Genomic DNA, 23,392 nt, shown 5'->3' on the forward strand with positions numbered 1-23,392 from the left:
GTGAGCTCTATCATTAGGAAATGGAAAGAATATGGAACTACCCAGACTCTTCCTCGAGCTGGCCATTCAACCAAACTGAGCAACTATGCAAGAAGGACCTTGGTCAGGGAAGTGACCAAGAACCAAATGACCACCCTGACAGAACTACAGAGTTCCTTGGTTGAGATCGGAGAACCTGCCAGAAGGACAACAATCTCTACAGCACTTTACAAATCTAGGCTTTATGGGAGAGTGGCCAAATGGAAGCCACGCCTGAGAAAAGGCACATGATGGCATGTCTGGAGTTTGCAAAAAGGCACATGAAAGACTCTGAGAGCATGAAGCAAAAGATTCTGTGGTCTGATGAGACAAAAATCGAACTCTTTGGCCTGAATGCAAAGCGCTACTTCCAGCAGAAACAGAGCACAGCTCATCACCCATCTAATACCATACCTCCGATGAAGTATGGTGATGGCAGCATCATGCTATGGGGATGCTTTTTGGTGGCAGGGACTGGGAGATTCGTAAGGATAGAGGGAACAATGCAATGAAGCGAAATCCTTGAAAAGATCCTGCTTGACAATGGAATGAAGCAAAATCCTTGAAAAGATCCTGCTTGACAATGCCAAAGACATTAGATTGTGGCGAAGATTAATATTTTAAAAGGTCAAGGACCCCAAGCATGCAGCTATAACACTGGAATGGCTTCAGAACAAGAACGTGAAAGTCCTTGATTGGCCCAGCCAAAGCCCAGACTTGAATCCCATTGAGAATCTTTGGAAAGACTTGAAGATTGTTGTTCACCATTGACAGAGCTTGAGCAAATCTGCAAGAAAGAATGAGAGGAAATCCCCAAATCCAGATGTGCAAAGCTGATACAGACATACCCAAGAAGACTCGAAGCTGTAATCGTTGACAAAGGCGCTTCTACAAAGAATTGACTGAGGGGGGTTGAATACATCATGACGCAAGACATTTCAGCTTTTCATTTTTAAGTAATTTGAAAGAATATCAAAAAACATGTTTTCACTTTGTAATAATGGCATATTTTGGGTAGATCTGTGACAACATTTTTTAATTTAATCCATTTTAAAATTAGGTTGCAACAACAAAATGTGACAGTCGAGGAGTGTGGAGAGAGAAAGAGAGAAAGAGAGAAAGAGAGAAAGAGAGAAAGAGATAAAGAGAGAAAGAGAGAAAGAGATAAAGAGAGAAAGAGAGAAAGAGAGAAAGAGAGAAAGAGAGAAAGAGAGAAAGAGAGAAAGAGAGAAAGAGAGAAAGAGAGAAAGAGATAAAGAGAGAAAGAGAGAAAGAGAGAAAGAGAGAAAGAGAGAAAGAGAGAAAGAGAGAAAGAGAGAGATTGAAAACCAAAAACGTATGTAGAGAAATGCTTTGCCATAAAAATCTTACTTTTTGTTTTTTTGTAAAGGCCCAGTCACACCTTGACGTTTTAGCCAGCTTATGCCGATTTTTGGAAAATTTCTCTAAAACGCTGGTACACGTCGAATACGTTATGGGTAAGTTTTGATAACATTGAGAGCACGCTGAAAAACACTGCCATACGTCGTTGTACGCTGGCTTTAAACGTTGTACTTTTCGGTTGTCCTCAAATTTTCCATGCTTGAAATTTTAAGACTTATGCCAGCGTATGACTCACACGCTCCGCACAACGCTGGCCATTAGTTGTAGGCACGTCACGCGATCGTTGACACACGTCGACACATGTTACTTGTGAGTTACTCATAAGTCGAAACACGTCGAGGTAATGTTTAGCATACCCGAACCTTATTTCTAACCTATGAGTTACGTGTTGTACTCACGTTATGCGATCGGTGACACACATCGACACACGTTACTTGTAAGGTGCTCATAAGTCGAAACACGTCAAGGTAATGGTTAGCGTCAGTGTTCCAGACTCCCTGGTTTTTTTTTTTTTCTTCTTTCCTTCGTTATGATGGTGATTTTGACACTTCGATTTCTAGTGCGGTTATAATATAATATAATTAATAGGCTGCCGCTCAACGATTTAAATCATAACTGCACTGTACACTGAACACCGTCATACCGAAGAAAAAAAAACGGGAGTCTGGAACACTGACGCTAACCATTACCTTGACGTGTTTCGACTTATGAGCACCTTACAAGTAATGTGTGTCGATGTGTGTCAACGATCGCATATCGTGCGTACAACTTATTCCCATCGCATGCGGAGCGTGTGTCATACGGCAAGTACGTCGTAAAATTTTCAACATGTTCAAAATTACAAGACGTACTCCACTTACTACGACGTATGATGGCGTACTTTAGCGTTCTCTTCACGCATACCAAACTTACCCATACCGTATTCGATGTGCGCCAGCGTTTTAGACACATTTTTCAGAGGTCGGCATATGCTGGCAAGATCGCCAAGGTGTGACTGCGATGTTGACACTTCCATTTCTGCGGCGGTTATGATTTGAATCGTTGTGCGGCAGCCTTTTAATAGGCTATGCCACGAGTTCATCGGCGATATGTGCAGCGCGCTATGCATAAGTTAGACTATCGTTGGGCATAGGTTGTGGAGGCCGACAACAGGTTCAGCATTCGTTGGTATAAGTTATCTATAACACAACGAAACGTTCTGTGTCCATTACTAATACGTTATGCATAAGACAAAGTCGTTGTGAATATGTCCGAATCTTTAAAAAAAAACATCAAAAGTTCAACGTAAGCCAGCGTTTTACATACATTTTAATATGTTGCCATTGCTGGCTAAAACGTCAAGGTGTGACTGGGCCTTAAGCAACGCTGCAACGGGCAGTCTCGTGCATGCAAAGGATGTTGTAAATTATACGAATTCACTAACACCCTACATTTAACTATCTTAATCACAAACATCAAAAATAGTTGTTTACCTAAAGTAACGACCTTATTAACCTGTGAGGAATTGATAGATTTTACGACTGCCTGGACCATCTGTGGGTTCTGTTCTTGATGGAGGTTTTGACCCTTTTATCCCAGAATCTCTCCAAACATTTGGTCCATGATTCAAAACAAACCTGTGCAAACCACCATTAAGTTGGACACATTGCACCTTTGTCTCCACGATAAAATACCATTCTGACAAAAACATCCTTTGTGCACCAAATTTGTCATCTCCCACATGCAGCATGTGGCTTGGTGTGCCACTGATGCAGTGCGCACTGCAGGTTAGAGCAGGAATTTGGAATTTGACCTGATCTTTACAAAAGCTACTGCAGATGGGGCAAATTATTCAAAGTGTGCTGAGGTTGGATTGTGCATTCTACCCATTTGGTTGCATACGGAGCTGAAGCAAGGGTGCAATGTACTGTATTGCAGAATTATTGCCCTGCACACACGAAGCGAAAAGTGGGGTTAAGCAATTGGTTCAAGTCAGTCTGTCCTATCTGTTTATGATCGAGGTACAGCTTATTTAAATTTAATGCTGTATTTTGAACATGAATCTAAAGCCAAAATTGCAGTTTAACAGTACTTTGGTTCTGAATTTGTCCCGATCACACATGTGCAGAGAGGAGTGAGATAATTATCTTACCCTGCCTGCCTGGCAGTTAAACAAAATTGAAAATCATTCAAAAAAAGGAAATTTACTTTTTTAAAGAATGTCAAAAGGACACGTACAACAGTAATGAAGAACGAATGTAACATGTTAGATAGGATGATGCAATTAACACTGGGTAAAATCTGGAATTTATTTATACACCTTTAAACCTCTTTAAACCTTAATTTCAATGTAATTATCTACTTGAAGACTTAGGTACATTCTATTAACCCTATGTTTTTTTTTTCTTTGTCATCTATTTGTAAAAAAGATTTGTAAGTGGCACAAAAGGTTTATGGAGACTGGTCGAATCCTGCAGAGGCAGAGGAAGAGGGCAGGCCGGCCAAGCACAATTGGTGAGGATGGGAAACAGGTTCACGAGTCAGTCAACAGCAGTCCTTATGAGTCCTTTTGGAGTTTGATTATGATCTGGACAATAAAACTAAGAAATGTTCTTTCACGTGCAGCAAACCACATTGTTGTATCCCATTTTATTATAGTTTGAATTTGGAATGGTAATTTATGGAAACCAAGTGTTTGCCAGTTGTAGTCAACAAATGCATAATTGATGGGCATTGAATTCTGAATTCATCCTGCCAGTTGCATCATCACTGACATGCAGTTGTGCCACTGAAGCAGTGCCCCTGTGCATTTGGGCAGACATTTTAACTTGTTCAGGGTGCTGGCAAGACCTCGCCTCCTTTTCGCCAACAACGGGGCAACTTTAATGTCCACAAATGAATGTGAGCAGGTAAGCTGCCTGTTTCACTTCGATTTGTTTCTAACATCCATCAGAGGGACAGCACACATAGTGATGCATCATTGTCCATGTTAAACACCAGGATGGCAGTTTATAGCTGGGTTGAGATGCAAACCCAAATTAGTCAGTGCAGAGTGTGCTTACCTCTGGGGAATCTAGGCTAACCTGTCAACCATGTTTGCCAGTAAATTAACCCAAACTTTATTTCAGCGTCGAGGCTTGTGAAGGAGTGAGAACATAAAACAAATCAGTTTAAAGAGAGGGGATTGGGGAGGGGGGAGGGGGACACACCAACAGCAAGCTTGAGGGACATAATAGAGGGAGACTTGGAAAAATGAGGGATGTGGGAATTTTTTAGAAAATAAATTAAAATGTGAGGGAGCTGTGCTTTACCTTTTGTTTCCTTTCACTTTCCTTCTCATTGTCCTTCTGCAATTGTAAGTTAGGAACCTGAGGAGTGGAGGAATGAGGACTTGAAGCAAGCAGTGAGGTCTGTAAATTGGACGATGCTTCAGTTGGGAGTGGTGTGCCCAACTCCCCAGGTGCAAAGGAGATGAATGAGCAAAAGCCATCAGTGGAGGACACAGCAAGACATAACCCATCAGCTGACCTAATGTAGAGGATAAAAACAAAAATATTGACTCAGAATCAAATTCAAAATGAAGAAATTGAGGGGAGAATGTAAGAAAATGTAATAAATAACCACTTTCATGCCGTGAGGTGCATAGGGCTGCCGAGGCAGTTTCATTTGTCTCAGGAGTACAGTCCTAGACAAGTCACCACAGGCTGAAGATGACAGGCTGTCAACCCACATGGTGTTATTTCAACAGCATGACAGGGCAGGGATTAAACTCTTAAGCCAGCCACCTTAACCATTAAGCCAACACTAAGCTTGATAAAAAGGTATGCGATTGCACATCAGATAAAAGCACAAACGTCGACAATAATGACATCATATATCTCAGGGTACAAACAAAGGTTTATTACTTACGAAATCTTTAGATTTCGTAAGTATATTGATGACTTCCGTCATCTGTGTGTGTTTGTTTGTTTGTGTTTGTTTGTTTGTTTGTTTGTTTGTGTTTGTTTGTTTGTTTGTTTGTTTGTTTGTTTGTTTGTTTGTTTGTTTGTTTGTTTGTTTGTGTGTGTGTGTGTGTGTGTGTGTGTGTGTGTGTGTGTGTGTGTGTGTGTGTGTGTGTGTGTGTGTGTGTGTGTGTTTGTAGGCACGATAACTCGAGAACGGAAGGAGCTACCAATATCAAATTACACCAAGTGATTCAGGAGGGTGATGGCTCGCGCTGATTAGATTTTGGTCAAAATCGGTCAAAGGTCAAGGTCACAGTGAGGTCAAACATTCGATTTATGATGGTTTGGGACAGAATCATCGTAGAAACTTCTGGTTTGCGTCCCTACCTTCTCAAGAGACAGCTTTTATTAGACAAGGTCAAAGGTCAAGTTGACGATTTCGTAAGTACCAGTCTATGACTGCTTGTTTGTGTGTTTGCTTGTTTGTTGGCACGATAACTCGAACGGAAGGAGCTACCAATGTCAAATTACACCACGTGATTCAGGAGGGTGATGGCTACTGCTGATTAGATTTTGATCAAAATCGGTCAAAGGTCAAGATCACAGTGAGGTCACATATTCGATTTTTGATGGTTTGGTACAGATAACTCGAGAACGGAAGAAGCGACCAATGTCAAATTACACCACGTGATTCAGGAGGGTGATGGCTAGCGCTGATTAGATTTTCGTCAAAATCGGTCAAAGGTCAAGGTCACAGTGAGGTCAAACATAATTCCGTAAATTAATGTGGAGAAATGGAGTATTTTTGCTTCGCTCGACGTTACGAGTTCGTTTTAACTTCGATTTTAATTTTGTCTTCGGTTTTTGTGATCGCTTAGGACGCTTAAAACTCGGTTGTCGAAATTCTGGTAAAAATCAGATGTTTTGGAGACGTTTTAAGATTGTATAAAAAATATTTCACTCGACGCATCACGGGTCGTCCCATGATGCAGTGCGCTCAAGCAGACGCGTCATTGAGTCACGTTAAGGTTTTCCATGTGCGCTGATGATGTTTTCGATAAAAATGGTGTTTAAAAGTCATTTTTTTATCCCAATAAAGGTTATCGTCGCATGCCTGAATCGCTGAGCCGTCGGATTATGGAAAGATTGTTGGTGGATGGCCGAATATTAGGTTTTGTGACTTTGATAAAATAATATTGAATAATTGCGTGGAGAAATGGAGATTTTTGCTTCGCTCGACGTTACGAGTTTGTTTTAACTTTGATTTTAATTTTGTCTTCGGTTTTTGCGATCGCTTAGGACGCTTAAAACTCGGTTGTCGAAATTCTGGTAAAAATCGGATGTTTTGGAGACGTTTTAAGATTGTATAAAAAATATTTCACTCGACGCATCACGGGTCGTCATGTGATGCAGTGTGCTTGAGCAGATGCATCGTTGAGTCACGTAAAAGTTTTCCGTGTGCGCGCTGACGGTGTTTTCGATAAAGATGGTGTTTAAAAGTCATTTTTTATCCCAATAAAGGTTATCGTCGCATGTCTGACTCGCTAAGCCGTCGGATTATGTAAAGATTGTTGGTGGATGGCCGAATATTATGGTTTTGTGACTGATAAAACAATATAAAATAATTGCGTGGAGAAATGGAGATTTTTGCTTCGGTCGACGTTACGATTTTTGATGGTTTGGTACAGAATCATCGTAGAAACTTCTGGTTTGCGCCGCTACCTTCTCAAGATTGAGTGTCAGGTCAGGTTCGATCTGTGACCTGCTACAGGTACCATGTAAACCTGTACTAACCTGTTCCATGGTCGGGTTGTCGGCGACTAAACCGTCTCCCCCACCAGGTTTTCTGGTGAGGAGGGTGTTTGGATATGGACACCCAGCAGGATTAAAAACAAAACCTGCCAAAGGGCGGAGGAGCTCCTTGTGAGCCAACAGCCATCCATATCTAGTGCCCAACTGTGTCTGCGGACGTCCTCCTGCAGTTGGGTCACTTCTTTTTAGGAGGTTGGTGGCAGGATATGCACTCCGGCCACTGTAAAACCCTTCATTCCGCAAAACGCAAAAACGCAAAAAAATCTGAAAACCCACTCAGTGGGAGTACCTCCTGTGCAGCTTCCCTTCGCAGGGCAGCTCACCGGATGACGGGATTGGGGCAAAGCCTTCGGGACCCCCAATCTTTGATGATAGGAGGGAAACCACGGGGTAACATCCCTGGGTCAGATTGCGGGAGAGTGTGTCGGAGTGGTGCTGAGGTGTCGTCCACCAGACGGCGGTCTCCTTGGGTTAACCTGAGGCGGTCCCTTCGGGTGGGTGCCTGGAATGTCCTATCCCTAAGAGAGGATGTTCACCTGTCTGTGTTATCATCTGAGCTCAAGCGTTTGGACATCAGGATTGCAGCTCTCTCTGAGGTTCGGAGACCGGATTGCGGCAAGATAATGGTGGGTGGTTACACCTACTATTGGTCTGGTTGCTCTGATGGTTACCATACCCAAGGAGTTGCTGTAGCTGTGTCCAATAAGCTGATCCCAATGATAATTGAGGTAACACTGGTCAAAGAGCGTATTATGAGATTAAGGATTCGTCACTCCTTGGGTGTCATTTCCCTGGTCTTTGTTTATGCTCCGACTGAGGCGAGTGATCTCACCGTGAAGGATGCATTCTACGCCACACTCGAGTCTGTGGTTGATCAGTGCCCCAGACGAGATACACTTCTAGTCTTGGGGGATTTCAATGCATCGACTGGAACTGATAGGGATGGTTATGAGGTGTGTGTTGGTCCCCATGGGTCAGGAACTATGAACCAGAATAGCACTAAGTTCCTTGACTTTGCACGAAGTCATGGACTTAGGGTGGCTGGTTCATGGTTTCAGCGCCCACAAGCTCATCGCTGGACTTGGTATTCCAACGCTGGCGGTGTGGCAAAGGAGATTGACCATGTCCTCATTGACGGTCGTTGGAGGATGATCCAGAACTGCAGGGTCTACCGGAGTGCTCAGTTCCTTAATACTGACCACAGGCTTGTTGTAGCAACTCTAAAGCTGCAACTTAAGTCCTGGAGAATGGTACCATCCCAGCCTAGGCTGGATGTTGCCAAGCTCAGGGATGAGAGAGTAGCTGAGGAGTTTGCGAACAGGCTGAATGGACACTTGGGGGGTCTGGGTGCTTTGGGGGGTCCTGAAGAGTTGTGGAACGCCTTCAAGACCACCGTCCTTGATGTTGCCGGTGGATGCCTTGGAGCTCACCGCAGGGCAAAGAAGAATTTTGTCTCTCAAGGGACACTGAATACCATTGACCAGAGTCGCAGGGCCAGGCTGAATGGCAGAGCTGAGCTGTTAAGGGAGCTGAGGCGTAAAACTGTACGGGCACTGAGGGTGGACAAGGAGGCCTATGTGCGAGGAATCTGTGAGGGGGTAGAGCATCACCTGTGGACAGGTGATTCTCGTCCCGCTTACAGGGGAATTCGCGCATTACGTTCATCCAAGCCCATCCCTCGGAGCACTGCAGTTCGAGCAGAGAGTGGTAGGCTCGTGACAGAGGAGTCTGAAGTGAAGGCCCGCTGGGCCGGTTACTTTGAGCGGTTGTACCGGGCTGATCCCCCAGCTGTCGAGTTGGACGTCAAGGGTGTTACAATCCCTGTTGCTGACCCTCGAATAAACTGTGGTCCACCTTCGCTTGTGGAAACACGGGCTGCGGTGAACCCGTTGAAACGGGGCAAAGCTCCAGGGATCTGTGGCATCCATGCCGAACTTCTCAGGGCTGGTGGAAATGCTGCACTCGTGTCGTTGCATGCAGTTTTGTGCTCTGCCTGGAACACAGGCATCATCCCAACTGACTGGAAGAGGGGCCTTGTTGTCCCTCTCTGGAACGATAAGGGTGATCGCCAAGACTGCAACACCTACCGAGGGGTGACGCTGCTCTCAGTGCCGGGCAAGGTCTTTGCTCGGATAATTCTTGATAGGGTTCGCCACCATCTGCTTGAGCACCAGCGTCCAGAGCAGTCAGGCTTTACACCAAAGAGGTCAACGATTGACCGTATCCTTGCACTTCGTGTCCTCACCGAACGCAGACGAGAGTTTCGGCAGGGGCTGCTTGCAGCCTATGTTGATCTCTGTAAAGCGTTCGATTCAGTGAATCGGGATGTCCTCTGGAGGATTCTTGGTCTTCGTGGGGTGCCACCAAAACTGATCGATCTGATGTCTGAACTCTACTCTGGTACTGAGAGTGCTGTGAAGTGTGGTGGTACCATCTCTGACTTATTTCCAGTTGTTACTGGAGTTCGTCAGGGATGTGTACTTGCCCCCACACTTTTCAGCACTTGTATAGACTGGATTTTAGGGAGGATGTCGGAGAGATCAAGTTGCGGTGCATCGTTTGGGAATGTCAAGATCTCGGACCTTGATTTTGCAGATGATGCAGTCATCTTTGCGGAGACTTTAGACATCCTCTTGGGGGCCCTCGAGGTGCTGAATGAAGAGTCGGAGCCGTTGGGATTACGGGTTTCTTGGGTCAAAACTAAGATCCAGGCTTTCGGTGACATCTTGGATGCTGCTGTCCTGTCTGTGTCTGTTTGTGGTGAGGATGTTGAGGTCGTGGAGAGATTCACTTACCTTGGCAGTGTTATTCATGTCTCTGCTGGCTGCGAGTCAGAGGTCAATAGACGTCTGGGTCGGGCCTGGGGAGTCATGGATTCACTGGATCATGGGGTGTGGAGCTGCCGGTACCTGTGCGGGAGGACGAAAGTCCGAGTCTTCAGGTCCTTGGTACTTCCAGTCATGCTCTATGGGTGCGAGACTTGGACTCTGACCAAGGATCTGAGACGGAGACTTAATTCCTTTGGTACCAGGTCTCTTTGGAGAATTCTTGGCTATCGCTGGTCGGATTTTGTGTCCAAAGAGCGGTTGCTGAGAGAGACTCGGATGAGATTTGTTACCTGCATAGTCCGTGAGCGTCAGTTGCGGCTGTATGGACATGTGGCTCGTTTTCCTGACGCTGATCCTGCTCACCAGATTCTCTCAGCGAGGGAGTCTCATGAGTGGAGGAGGCCAGTGGGCCGACCATGTGCCTCATGGTTGCAACAGGTTGACCATCATCTCAAGGAGATGGGGATGGCCAGACTGAGGCCCCTGGAGTACCGGCGGAAAGTGGACGCAGCGACGCGCTGTTCTGGCACATGCTCCCATACCTGAGCTGACCTTCTCAAGAGACAGCTTTTATTAGACAAGGTCAGAAATCAAGTTGACGATTTCGTAAATACCAGTCTATGACTGCTTGTTACTTACTAAATCTAAAGATTTCATAAGGATATTGATGACTTCCGTTTCTGTTTGTTTGTTACTTACGAAATCTAAAGATTTCGAAAGTATATTGATGACTTCCGTTTCTGTTTGTTTATTTGTTTGTTTGTAGGCACGATAACTCGAGAACGGAAGAAGCTACCAATGTCAAATTACACCACGTGATTCAGGAGGGTGATGGCTAGTGCTGATTAGATTTTGGTCAAAATCGGTCAAAGGTCAAGGTCACTGTGAGGTCAAACATTCGACTTTTGATGGTTTGGTACAGATAACTCGAGAACGGAAGAAGCTACCAATGTCAAATTACACCACGTGATTCAGGAGGGTGATGGCTGGTGCTGATTAGATTTTCGTCAAAATCGGTCAAAGGTCAAGGTCACAGTGAGGTCAAATATTCGACTTTTGATGATTTGGTACAGATAACTCGAGAACGGAAGAAGCTACCAATGTCAAATTACACCACGTGATTCAGGAGGGTGATGGCTAGTGCTGATTAGATTTTGGTCAAAATCGGTCAAAGGTCAAGGTCACAGTGAGGTCAAACATCCAAAAAATGATAACTCGAGAACGGAAGAAGCTACCAATGTCAAATTACACCACGTGATTCAGGAGGGTGATGGCTAGTGCTGATTAGATTTTGGTCAAAATCGGTCAAAGGTCAAGGTCACAGTGAGGTCAAACATCCAAAAAATGATAACTCGAGAACGGAGGACGCTACCAATGTCAAATTACACCACGTGATTCAGGAGGGTGATGGCTAGCGCTGATTAGATTTTGGTCAAAATCGGTCAAAGGTCAAGGTCACAGTGAGGTCAAACATCCAAAACATTCGATTTTTGATGGTTTGGTACAGAATCATCACAGAAACTTCTGGTTTGCGTCGCTACCTTCTCTCGAGACAGCTTTTATAAGACAAGGTCAGAGCTCAAGTTGACGATTTCGTAAGTACCAGTCTATGACTGCTTGTTTGTTACTTTCGACATCTAAAGATTTCGTAAGTATATTGATGCCTTTCGTTTTTGTTTGTTTGTTTGTAGGCACGATAACTCGAGAACGGAAGACGCCACCAATGTCAAATTACACCATGTGATTCAGGAGGGTGATGGCTAGTGCTGATTAGATTTTGGTCAAAATCGGTCAAAGGTCAAGGTCACGGTGAGGTCAAATATTTGATTTTTGATGGTTTGGTACAGATAACTCAAACGGAAGAAGCTACCAATGTCAAATTACACCACGTGATTCAGGAGGCTGATGGCTAGTGCTGATTCGATTTTGGTCAAAATCGGTCAAAGGTCAAGGTCACAGTGAGGTCAAACATCCAAAAAATGATAACTCAAGAACGGAAGAAGCTTCCAATGTCAAATTACACCACGCGATTCAGGAGGGTGGTGGCTAGCGCTGATTAGAATTTGGTCAAAATTGGTCAAAGGTCAAGGTCACAGTGAGGTCAAACATAATTCCGTAAATTCATGTGGATAAATGGAGTATTTTTGCTTCGCTCGACGTTACGAGTTTGTTTTAACTTCGGTTTTTGCGATCGCTTAGGACGCTTAAAACTCGGTTGTCGAAGTTCTGGTAAAAATCGGATGTTTTGGAGACGTTTTAAGATTGTATAAAAAATATTTCACTCGACGCGTCACGGGTCGTCCCATGATGCAGTGCGCTCGAGCAGACGCGTCGTTGAGTGATGTTAAGGTTTTCCGTGGAGAAATGGAGATTTTTTTGCTTCGCTCGACGTTACGAGTTCGTTTAAACTTCGGTTTTAATTTTGTCTTCGGTTTTTGCGATCGCTTAGGACGCTTAAAACTCGGTTGTCGAAATTCTGGAACAGCGATGAATAACTGATTATATATATATATATATATATATATATATATATATATATATATATATATATATATATATATATATATATATATATATATATATAATAACTAATAAGTCTTTTATCAGATTCTTCTGAAAAGTAATACACCTATTATCTGGCATATCCTGCTGGTATTGAATCACTTTTTTAAAAATAAAAACAAAAAAATGGAATTTTTCTAAGAAATCTAGTTTTTGTCTGGGACTCATTATCTGCAAAGCACAGTGTAAAATCGTAGACCACAATGAATTCAGAATTCAAGCTCCACTTGGGCTTCTGACTGATTCATGCTTTTATTCGACAAGGTCAGAGGTCAAGTTGACGATTTCGTAAGTTCCAGTCTATGACTGCTTGTTTGTTTGTAAGCACGATAACTCGAGAACGGAAGAAGATACCAATGTCAAATTGCACCACGTGATTCAGGAGGGTGATGGCTAGCGCTGATTCAATTTTGGTCAAAATCGGTCAAAGGTCCAGGTCACAGTGAGGTCAAACATTCGATTTTTGTTGGTTTGGTACAGATAACTCAAGAACGGAAGAAGCTAACAATGTCAAATTATACCACGTGATTCAGGAGGGTGATGGCTTGCGCCAATTAGATTTGTCAAAATCCTTCAAAGGTCAAGGTCATAGTGAGGTCAAACATCCAAAACATTCGATTTTTGATGGTTTGGTACAGAATCATCACAGAAACTTCTGGTTTGCGTCGCTACCTTCTCTCGAGACAGCTTTTATAAGACAAGGTCAGAGCTCAAGTTGACGATTTCGTAAGTACCAGTCTATGACTGCTTGTTTGTTACTTTCGACATCTAAAGATTTCGTAAGTATATTGATGCCTTTCGTTTTTGTTTGTTTGTTTGTAGGCACGATAACTCGAGAACGGAAGACGCCACCAATGTCAAATTACACCATGTGATTCAGGAGGGTGATGGCTAGTGCTGATTAGATTTTGGTCAAAATCGGTCAAAGGTCAAGGTCACGGTGAGGTCAAATATTTGATTTTTGATGGTTTGGTACAGATAACTCAAACGGAAGAAGCTACCAATGTCAAATTACACCACGTGATTCAGGAGGCTGATGGCTAGTGCTGATTCGATTTTGGTCAAAATCGGTCAAAGGTCAAGGTCACAGTGAGGTCAAACATCCAAAAAATGATAACTCGAGAACGGAAGAAGCTTCCAATGTCAAATTACACCACGCGATTCAGGAGGGTGGTGGCTAGCGCTGATTAGAATTTGGTCAAAATTGGTCAAAGGTCAAGGTCACAGTGAGGTCAAACATAATTCCGTAAATTCATGTGGATAAATGGAGTATTTTTGCTTCGCTCGACGTTACGAGTTTGTTTTAACTTCGGTTTTTGCGATCGCTTAGGACGCTTAAAACTCGGTTGTCGAAGTTCTGGTAAAAATCGGATGTTTTGGAGACGTTTTAAGATTGTATAAAAAATATTTCACTCGACGCGTCACGGGTCGTCCCATGATGCAGTGCGCTCGAGCAGACGCGTCGTTGAGTGATGTTAAGGTTTTCCGTGGAGAAATGGAGATTTTTTTGCTTCGCTCGACGTTACGAGTTCGTTTAAACTTCGGTTTTAATTTTGTCTTCGGTTTTGCGATCGCTTAGGACGCTTAAAACTCGGTTGTCGAAATTCTGGAACAGCGATGAATAACTGATTATATATATATATATATATATATATATATATATATATATATATATATATATATATATATATATATATATATATATATATATATATATATAATAACTAATAAGTCTTTTATCAGATTCTTCTGAAAAGTAATACACCTATTATCTGGCATATCCTGCTGGTATTGAATCACTTTTTTAAAAATAAAAACAAAAAAATGGAATTTTTCTAAGAAATCTAGTTTTTGTCTGGGACTCATTATCTGCAAAGCACAGTGTAAAATCGTAGACCACAATGAATTCAGAATTCAAGCTCCACTTGGGCTTCTGACTGATTCATGCTTTTATTCGACAAGGTCAGAGGTCAAGTTGACGATTTCGTAAGTTCCAGTCTATGACTGCTTGTTTGTTTGTAAGCACGATAACTCGAGAACGGAAGAAGATACCAATGTCAAATTGCACCACGTGATTCAGGAGGGTGATGGCTAGCGCTGATTCAATTTTGGTCAAAATCGGTCAAAGGTCCAGGTCACAGTGAGGTCAAACATTCGATTTTTGTTGGTTTGGTACAGATAACTCAAGAACGGAAGAAGCTAACAATGTCAAATTATACCACGTGATTCAGGAGGGTGATGGCTTGCGCCAATTAGATTTGTCAAAATCCTTCAAAGGTCAAGGTCATAGTGAGGTCAAACATCCAAAACATTCGATTTTTGATGGTTTGGTACAGAATCATCGTAGAAACTTCTGGTTTGCGTCGCTGCCTTCTCTCGAGACAGCTTTTATTAGACAAGGTCAGAGGTCAAGTTGACGATTTCGTCAGTACCAGTCTATGACTGCTTGTTTGTTTGTCTTTTTGTGTGCAAGATATCTCAAAAAGTTGTGGACGGATTTGGATGAAAGTTGGTTGCCATTTTAGGTGTGTGAAAAGGATAAACTGATTAGATTTTGCTGAAGATACGGATCCGGATACTGGAATTTTTGAGTGATTCTTCACCATTGAGAAATAGGGCTACAACGATATGTAGCACTATATCTCAAAAAGTTATGGACGGATTCCACAGAAACTTAGTGGACAGGTTGGGATGAATTGATTCAGATATGGTGAAGATCCAAATCCATATTCAGGAAACAGAATTTTTCAATCTTTAAAGTGATTCTTTACCATTGAGAGATGGGGCGAAAAACGGTATATATAGATAGCACAATAATTCAAAAATTTATCGGGCCCGATATGTTCTACTGGATCAGGCATTGTGTGCTTTTTATGAAATTCATACTTGAAAAAGCTTGCTCGCACAGGTAAGTCGATCTGAAGATGGACAGAATGCCAAATGCATAGCACGTCATATTACTGTAGGTTTCCGGTAAAGAATTCCAAACTTCAAACACAATTTGGTCTTGCTTTTTTAAGATCATGCATTTCAGTCCATCTGTATTGAAGTGCCAGGGTAGATCTGTGCCTTTCTAGATTTTCAAGTTTGGTTACTAAGCCTCTGAATTTAGAACTCCACATATCCTTCTTGCAAATCGGCCAGTTCAAGTTCAAGTTCTGCTCGGTCTTCTCCTGGAAATGCTGAAAAGTTGAGTGCAGAAGCGTCTGCTTCAAGGGGTTTCAACACAAATGATAAAGTTGCCTTTTCCTTTCTGAATTCCTGAGATCACCCTGCGAAGGCTTCTTGCATTTCCAGTATCACATTTTTTAGGTTCTCGGTGTCAAGTTCATAGTTTGTCTCCTAATACGGCCTGGAGTCTCAACGTCAAAGAAAATGAGCCAGCAAACATATATCCATGTCTCTCGCAAAAAATGCTAGTTTTCGCTCAAATGATAGCACCTCTTCTGAAAGCAAGTGAGGTGATTTTCACCATGAAGTGAAATCTCTGTAGCCACTGAGGATCTGTAAGTTCTGCATATTCATAGCCCTTTTCCTGCATAAACACGTTCACTTCTTTCAGACAGGCTGCAAAACAGACAAGTACTCTTCCCCTGGAAAGCTACCATACCTTGTTGTGCAGAAGAAGATCCGAATATAGACAGTTGATCTCTTGAAGAAGTTCACAGAACTGCGGGTGGATCAACCCTTTTGCAATTATTTTGTTGACAATTTGTATAACCAGGGTCATCACTTCTGTGATCTCTGATGGAAACGTTTTTGCACAGAGTGCTTCTTGATGAATGATGCAGTGAAACGATAGCAAATTACGATCCAGTGTTTTTTGCAACAAAGTAACAAACCCCTTGTGTGCCCCTTTCATATTCGGTGCCCCATCGGTCATGACTGAGATGAGGCCAAATAAAAAAAGGAGTTTGTTTCCGGTTTTCTACCGACCCATTGCTTTTATATGCGACCCTACGATTTTTGTTGACAATTTGGACTCTGGCGCCGCCATTTTGAATTCCGCGTGTTACGTCAGTGAGAGTCAAACGCGCACTAGGACTGCTTTGTGGATCGGTCTTTTCACGGTAAGTTTCACCTATTGTGGTGGTGATGGTGGTGATAATGGTGAGAGTGGTGATGGTGGTGCAATAGACTTGCTGTTAAACTACATATATATATATATATATATATATATATATATATATATATATATATATATATATATATATTGTTACGGCTGTGGAAATTCGCATTACACCATGAAGGGCCCGTAGGTGAGATATCTCTAAGTACATGTGTAGTTAGCCCCAAATCCGTGTCTCGACGGAATTTATGTGATTCATTCGGGCTGCGACGCTTTGAATTAGGCGTTTTTCTGTTCTATCTTTATTTTGAACCAACCACGTCTCAACCGCCATCACACAACCACCAACCAGAACACCTTGTCACAACAACCACAACCACACCTGCCTCTCAACAACCACACCCTCCTCACCACTCCGCCAGCAACCATCAACATCTCCACGAACACAAAAGGGGAACAACAACAACTCCCACCCCGATTTCCCTGGTAAACAAGAATGACGGTTGGAACTCAACTCCCGCCCCGATTTCTCTGGTGGAATATTCCGCCCCCACCCCCCCGCGTGCCGCGAAAGGAGGGGCGGGGTGCCGGGGAAATAAAAGGGCGCACAGAAGTCAGGCCGCTAGAGGAGGTCAGGTCAGGGCGGTCTGTGAGAGTGTCAGTGTCAGTTGGCGGTTCATGGTCTTCTGCCCATCTGGGTCTTGGAGAAGCGGTCCGTAGAGCGACCCGCTCGTTGGAGAGTCCGGACGTCACGGAGGGTCGCGGACTGGAGGCGCCGCTCTGCCAGCTGTCGCGCGGACGTGCGCGTTCGTACAAGGAGCGCCGGAGAGAGCTCGCCCACCATCGCACAGCGAGGATGCAGGTAACCTGCAACGGTCTCGTGGGACTCGTTCGGTCTGCCAAGTCCCACGCCATAAAGGCCCATGGGCCCCGTCTCCCCCCTTGTCTATGAGGGTGGCTTCTTTCCTTTGCTTTTGAGTAAATGTGTGTTGGCGCCGTCTGTAAAGTAGAACTGTATAAGTGTTGCCGTGTGTACGCGTATTCGGTTTAACTCTTACTTTCGCTTTATATGTGCATTTTGATTATTGTGGCTGTATATACGTGCTTTCCGTGTGCCGCGGAATAAATGTGCATTGTGTTGAACTGTTTTCCCGTTTAGCTTCGTCTCCTTCCTTTTAATTGACCCTCCATCCTGCTTCACGTAAAGGGTTCGTAGTGGGTTTAATACGCCCGATAATTAATCGGAACCGTCGAGGCCAACGATAACACCGCTCGGTTATCACTTTAGCACGGAACGGACCGCTTAAGCGGTTCGTGTCCGGAGTTGGCCTGTGGCGTGGTGCGATCGCCCAGTCGACCATTCGCGCAGGTACTTAGGTAGATCGAATTTGGCGAGCAACTCTATCCTGCGCAGGTGGGCAATTGGCACGATCGTGGTGAGGTTAAACCCCCACCCGTGACTAGCTCCCGGCATTGGTCCGAGAGGGTCACGACTGAATTGTCCGTCCGGTGGGCGATGTGCCGCGATTCGAGTCACGTGGCCGTCCGCACGCCGGCGGGCACGAATTCGCAACAATGTATATATATATATATATATATATATATATATATATATATATATATATATCACATCAAGCTTGCACACTAAAAACTCGGCTCGCCGTCACACGATCCCTATGAAATTGCTGTGGCACTTAGCGGACATGCCGACAATGTTTGGGAAGTCTTGGCGTTCCATAGTACCACTTGCATTTTGCACAATGCGTATTTTTGTCATTCCCCGTGTACGGCCTGTCGTCTGCAACCAGCTATATTGTACTGCTATCCCGTGCATGTGCACGGGTATCGTGTATATATATATATGTGTATATATATATATATATATATATATATATATATATATATTTTTTTTTTTTTTTTTTTTTTTAATAAACAATGCATATTTTCAGCATGTGTGCACTGTAAAATATGTCGAGAAATTTAAGACAGAATAAAGTGCATTTTAGTAAGTCGAGTGTACTACCACCACCACCCCCCATCACCACCACTACCACCACCACTACCACCAAGGAAAATAAACATTTTAAATCGAGTTATATGAATGTATTCATGGCAAAAAAAAAAAAATTCCCTTCCAACCTACCCAATTTTTTTTGGCCATGCAATAGGAAACATGTTTTTTTTTCCTGATATAGCCGGTGCTTATTTATTCCGTCTTTAGGCAGTCAACAATAGTTGACAAAATATTGTTGCGGATTCGCGCCCGCCGGCGTGCGGACGGCCACGTAACTCGAATCGCGGCACGTCGCCCACCGGACGGACAATCCCGTCGTGACCCTCTCGAACTAACGCCGGGAACTAGTCACGGGTGGGCCTTTCGGCCTCACCACGATCGTGCCAATCGGCCCCCCACGTGGGATAGGGTTGCTCGCCAAATTCGACCGACCTAAGTACCCACACGGAGGGTAGACCGGGCGATCGCACCTCGCCGCAGGTCGACTTCGGACACGGGCCACTTTAAGCGACCCGTTCCGTACTATCGGGATAACCGAGCGGTGTTATCGTCAACCTGGACGGTTCGATTAATTATCGGGCGTTTTAGCCCACGACCAACCCTTTACGTGAAGTAAGATGGAGATTCAATTAGAGAAAAGACGAAGCGAAACGGGAGAAACAGTTCAACATAGAGCACATTTATTTCGCGATGGCACACGGATAGCACACATATACAATTATACACCAAAAGCAAATGTAAAAGAAGAAGAAACACACAATAATGCACAAAAAGCAAATGTAAAAGCAAAACACAATGCAGATCTACCACCGACTACCGAGCACACGCAACACTTATACAGTTTTACTTCACAGACGGCGCCGACAACACATATACTCAAAGCAAAAGAAAAAGGGACCACCCTCCACTATGAGGGGGGCAGACGGGCCTGGGGCCGAGACCGCGTCGAGCCTACCCGTCTGGTGATGAGCCGCAAAATGGCGGTGGCGCCCCGACTCCGCGGGCCTCGCTGGCACTGCCTGGTATGGGGTGGGAACGGGGCCCCCTTCTCGCACTATCTCAGCGCGGGGGGAAACAGGAGGGGGTTGTTGATGCTCGGGGGAAGGAGGATATCTCGCTGGCTCGGGTCCCGCGACGAGCGTCTCCACCGCGACCTCGGTCGCGTTACCGGCCTCTCCTCTCCGCAGCTCCCCGACTCTGACACGAGCGCCCCCTCGACTGCCGCCGCCGCCACCTCTCCAACTCTCCCACTCTCCACAGCTCCGTCCAACTGCTTTCTCCGACTCTTCTCTTGACTGGCTCTTCCCAACTCAACTCCTCTTTTTTTGGCGAGCGAACGCGGCCCTTTATAGCCCCCGGGGCTTCGCTCCTTCACCTTCGACCCTTTACCTCTGGCTGGCTCCCCATTGGACAGAGGAAAAGTGGGCGTGAATGCTTTTTGATCCATGAATCTGCATATAGCGATATTACTCCGACGCACCTGGAGGCGGGGCCAAATCGCCCCATGCTCGCTGATAGGACGGAACAGAAGTGGGCGTGAGTCGTTTTGATCCGATTTCTTCGGAAAGGCTGGTGTTTCTGCACCCGCTGCTCGGTGCGCGCCCTGCACGAGTCCAGTATCGGTGCCCACAAGCGGCGCGGGAATGACGGTGATGCGATGGTTGCGAGAGCGAGATGTGACGGCAAGGGTCGTGGCTGTTGGCGTTGTTGTTGTCGTGAAGCGGCGTTGCGGCTGGTGGTTGTTGTGTGATGGCTGTTGAGACGTGGTTGGTGGTGGTAGTAATGGTAGTAATGGCGGCTGGTCCAAAATAAAGATAGTAAAAGAAAAACGGCTATCTAGAGGGGTCGCAGCCCGAATGAATGACATTTATTCCCTCCAAACAACGGGTTTGGGCCTAACTACACATATACTTACAGAGATATCTCACCTAAGGGACCTGAATGGTGGTTTGCGAATTTCGTCAACCACAACACTACCCCCTCCCCTTTTTACAGACTCGTCCCGAGTCGTCAAATTTTCGTGTGCCATCATGTGTAGTTTTCCCCGAGTACATTTTACCTACGGATCCCTGAGTGCGACATTCATGGTATTCGTGTCCCCAAAATAAATAACCTGAGGGCTGAGTAACTACCTAAACAAACCCACTCACACGGACGACTTAAATAAAATTGCCGGCGCTAAGACAGACATGCCGGGGGCGCACTCATATTTACAGTACATCTTAACCTTAACTTACAAATTTTACACTAAACCATGGCCCAGGATCAATGGTCTCTGCAAAAAGAAAGGAGTTAGCAGGGAGCCAGGCTGCTCGCATGCAGTCTCTGACTCAAACAATGCAGGTGACAGGGAACGTGGCCGGCTGCTCACTCGCAGTCCAAGGCCTTCCCTTTTGAACTGAACGCAGTGAACCACAACGGTGCTTGGGCTGCACAAACGCAGTCTCCGTGCCAGCTCAAGGGGCACACGCAATGAACACAACGGATGGATGGATGAATGCAAACACGGTGCACGGGCCGCCACTGCAGGCCCGTGTTGTAGCTGCCAACAGGGCAGTTCTCGCAGCTTGCAACTGTTGCTTTTACGATGATCCCGGCGCGCATGGAAATGAACAGGGGGGGGCAAAGCAAAATTGAACGGGGCTGGTGAACGTGGGCAGTGGGCATGGCATGGCATGGCAAAGGCAGCAGGCAAACACAGCCTGCAGAACCAGGCCGTTGCAGGCAAACACAGCCGGCAGATGAACTGGCCGGCACAGGCCTTGAAGTACCACAGCTGCAGATGATCCGGCCGGCACAGGCCTTGCAGCAACACAACAGCTGCCGATGAAGTGGGCCGGCACAGGCCTTGAAGAAAAACAGCCAGCCGGCAGATGAAGTGGGCCGGCACGGGCCTTACAGCAACACAGCCAGCAGATGAAGCTGGCCAACCTTTGCCGTTCAGTGGAGGTTGGTGGAGGGAGTGCGGTGGTGCTGGCCACTCGGAAGGCGGGCTCGGACCTACCCGACAGTCTCCCTCCCAACCTATCGCCTTTGCCTGTCACTGTCTATACCCACTCCCTTAATTTGTCAAAACCCAATTTAGCCCCAATTAATTAATTAATTAATTTTTTTTTTAACTCCCCCACTATAAATCGTCCCCTAACCCCCTGTACTGTCCTTGTTCGGCTAACCTATCCTGTCACCTAGCCTACTCCCAACCCCTACGTTCCCTCCCCGGAGGGGAACAAGGGAGAGCTAGCGTCCTGTGTCGAGGCCCAATCTAAGCCTCAGGATGGCCTCCCCAGAGTTCAGCGATCTATAACAAAGTGGGTCCAGCGGCCCACAACGAGAGCGAGGGGATGGATGGTGCGGAGGGGTACACTTCCTATCTACCCTAACCATTTAACTGTTAAACTACCCCGGGGCTTTCAACAAGCACCTCGCGCTTAAACTATTGGTTCTATAAACCCAGATTCCCGTCGCCTGTGTTGGTGTCCTTACAATTTCGGGCCTTGCCCCCCAATTTTCTCTCCGTGCCCTCACACGGTCTCATGGCTGGGACGCGTGGCTCCCCTTGGCAGGCACGACCCTCTGCCGAATCTCCAGCTAAGGCACCCCCGGGCACTACACTGCCTCCGAGCCTACCAGCTCCCTAACACCGGGGAGTGCCCCCCATGGCACCTCCCCTGAAACGCACACGTGGCAGGCTGGCTTCCCGGGCCCCTTTCCGAGGGTCACCCGTGCCCACAACACTGCCCACGCGGCTAATGGTGCCCCGGGCCCCCGCACCAAGCAGGCGCACCCGTGCCCACTACGCTATCCCGGCCCCCCATGGGCCCTTGGCCGACCACGGCCGACTAGCCTGGTGCCCGGGGTACCCACTCAGTGATACTCACCTTTCGCAGCCACGCTCCCAGCCCGTCAACAGGGCTCCTGCACCCCTCCAAACGGGTTTCGAGCCTACATTCACACCAACAACAAAACGACCTCCATTTTTCAATTTAACTAACCTCCTAACTCACTCTACACTGACCCCGGGGTCCCTTGGGCGGGAGTTACTCCTCCCCCCAATCACTCATCGCACCATGCATTCCCCATTCGCTCCACTCACACAGACCCGCTGGCCTCACTCACTCACCAAGCACATGCTTCCACTTCACTCACCAACTCTTCAACACACTCACCGCTGAACTCTGCCATCCTTCTAACTACCTCCCCGAACTAACTCGTGCTCCCACATCGTCCCTTAAACTACAGCACGTTCCTTTTAACACTACGTAGCTAAACTACGTCCCCTCTACACATCCACAAGTCTGTCACTGTTCTCAAATGTCCCAAAAATTATTTACCCAACCTAAATCTCGCTATCATCCCTCTAACTAATCCATTCCACGGGCCCCATGAGGACTTACCCCTGCCCCATGGAGCCGGTCTAGCTAAGCTAACCCTTCCCCCTAACTAGTTTCCATCCTGTGCCCTGGTAAGGGGGTCTTCCACCCCTTGCCTGGGAATCCTGTGCACCCGAAAGTGAGGCTTGATTTTTTTTTTTTTTTTTTACATGCGCAGCACCAGCGCGGCAACTCACAGCTTGCGCACTTTGCACCTGCCCGTGACGTCATGCAGCTGCACGTGTACCTCGTCCTTCCTTGGACGGTACCATCCGGCAGGGATATCCCTCCTGCCGGATTCCAACCCCGCGTGCAGCCATGACGTCACCGTGCGCATAAAAAAAAAAACACAAGCCCCACGTCTCGAGGGGTTCCCACGCGAACACATGTGCTTTGCCCGTTGGAGCTTAACA

At 45.8% G+C, this 23,392-nt stretch overlaps 1 protein-coding gene across 3 annotated transcripts in view; it reads right to left on the bottom strand.

Moving 5' to 3' along the window:
• CHAF1B (chromatin assembly factor 1 subunit B) overlaps positions 1-23,392 on the bottom strand; it is a 74,995-nt gene that overhangs the window by 14,926 nt on the left and 36,677 nt on the right. For all 3 annotated transcript variants that reach the window (XM_085850389.1, XM_085850388.1, XM_085850390.1), the window contains one exon: positions 4,692-4,908. In XM_085850389.1, the coding sequence (XP_085706515.1) occupies positions 4,692-4,908 (217 nt within the window). The remainder of the gene's footprint in view (positions 1-4,691; positions 4,909-23,392) is intronic.

This window comes from Eptatretus burgeri, chromosome 12, assembly GCF_056783735.1.
Source record: "Eptatretus burgeri isolate ZD-2024b chromosome 12, Ebu_testis_v1, whole genome shotgun sequence".
NCBI lineage: Eukaryota > Metazoa > Chordata > Myxini > Myxiniformes > Myxinidae > Eptatretus > Eptatretus burgeri.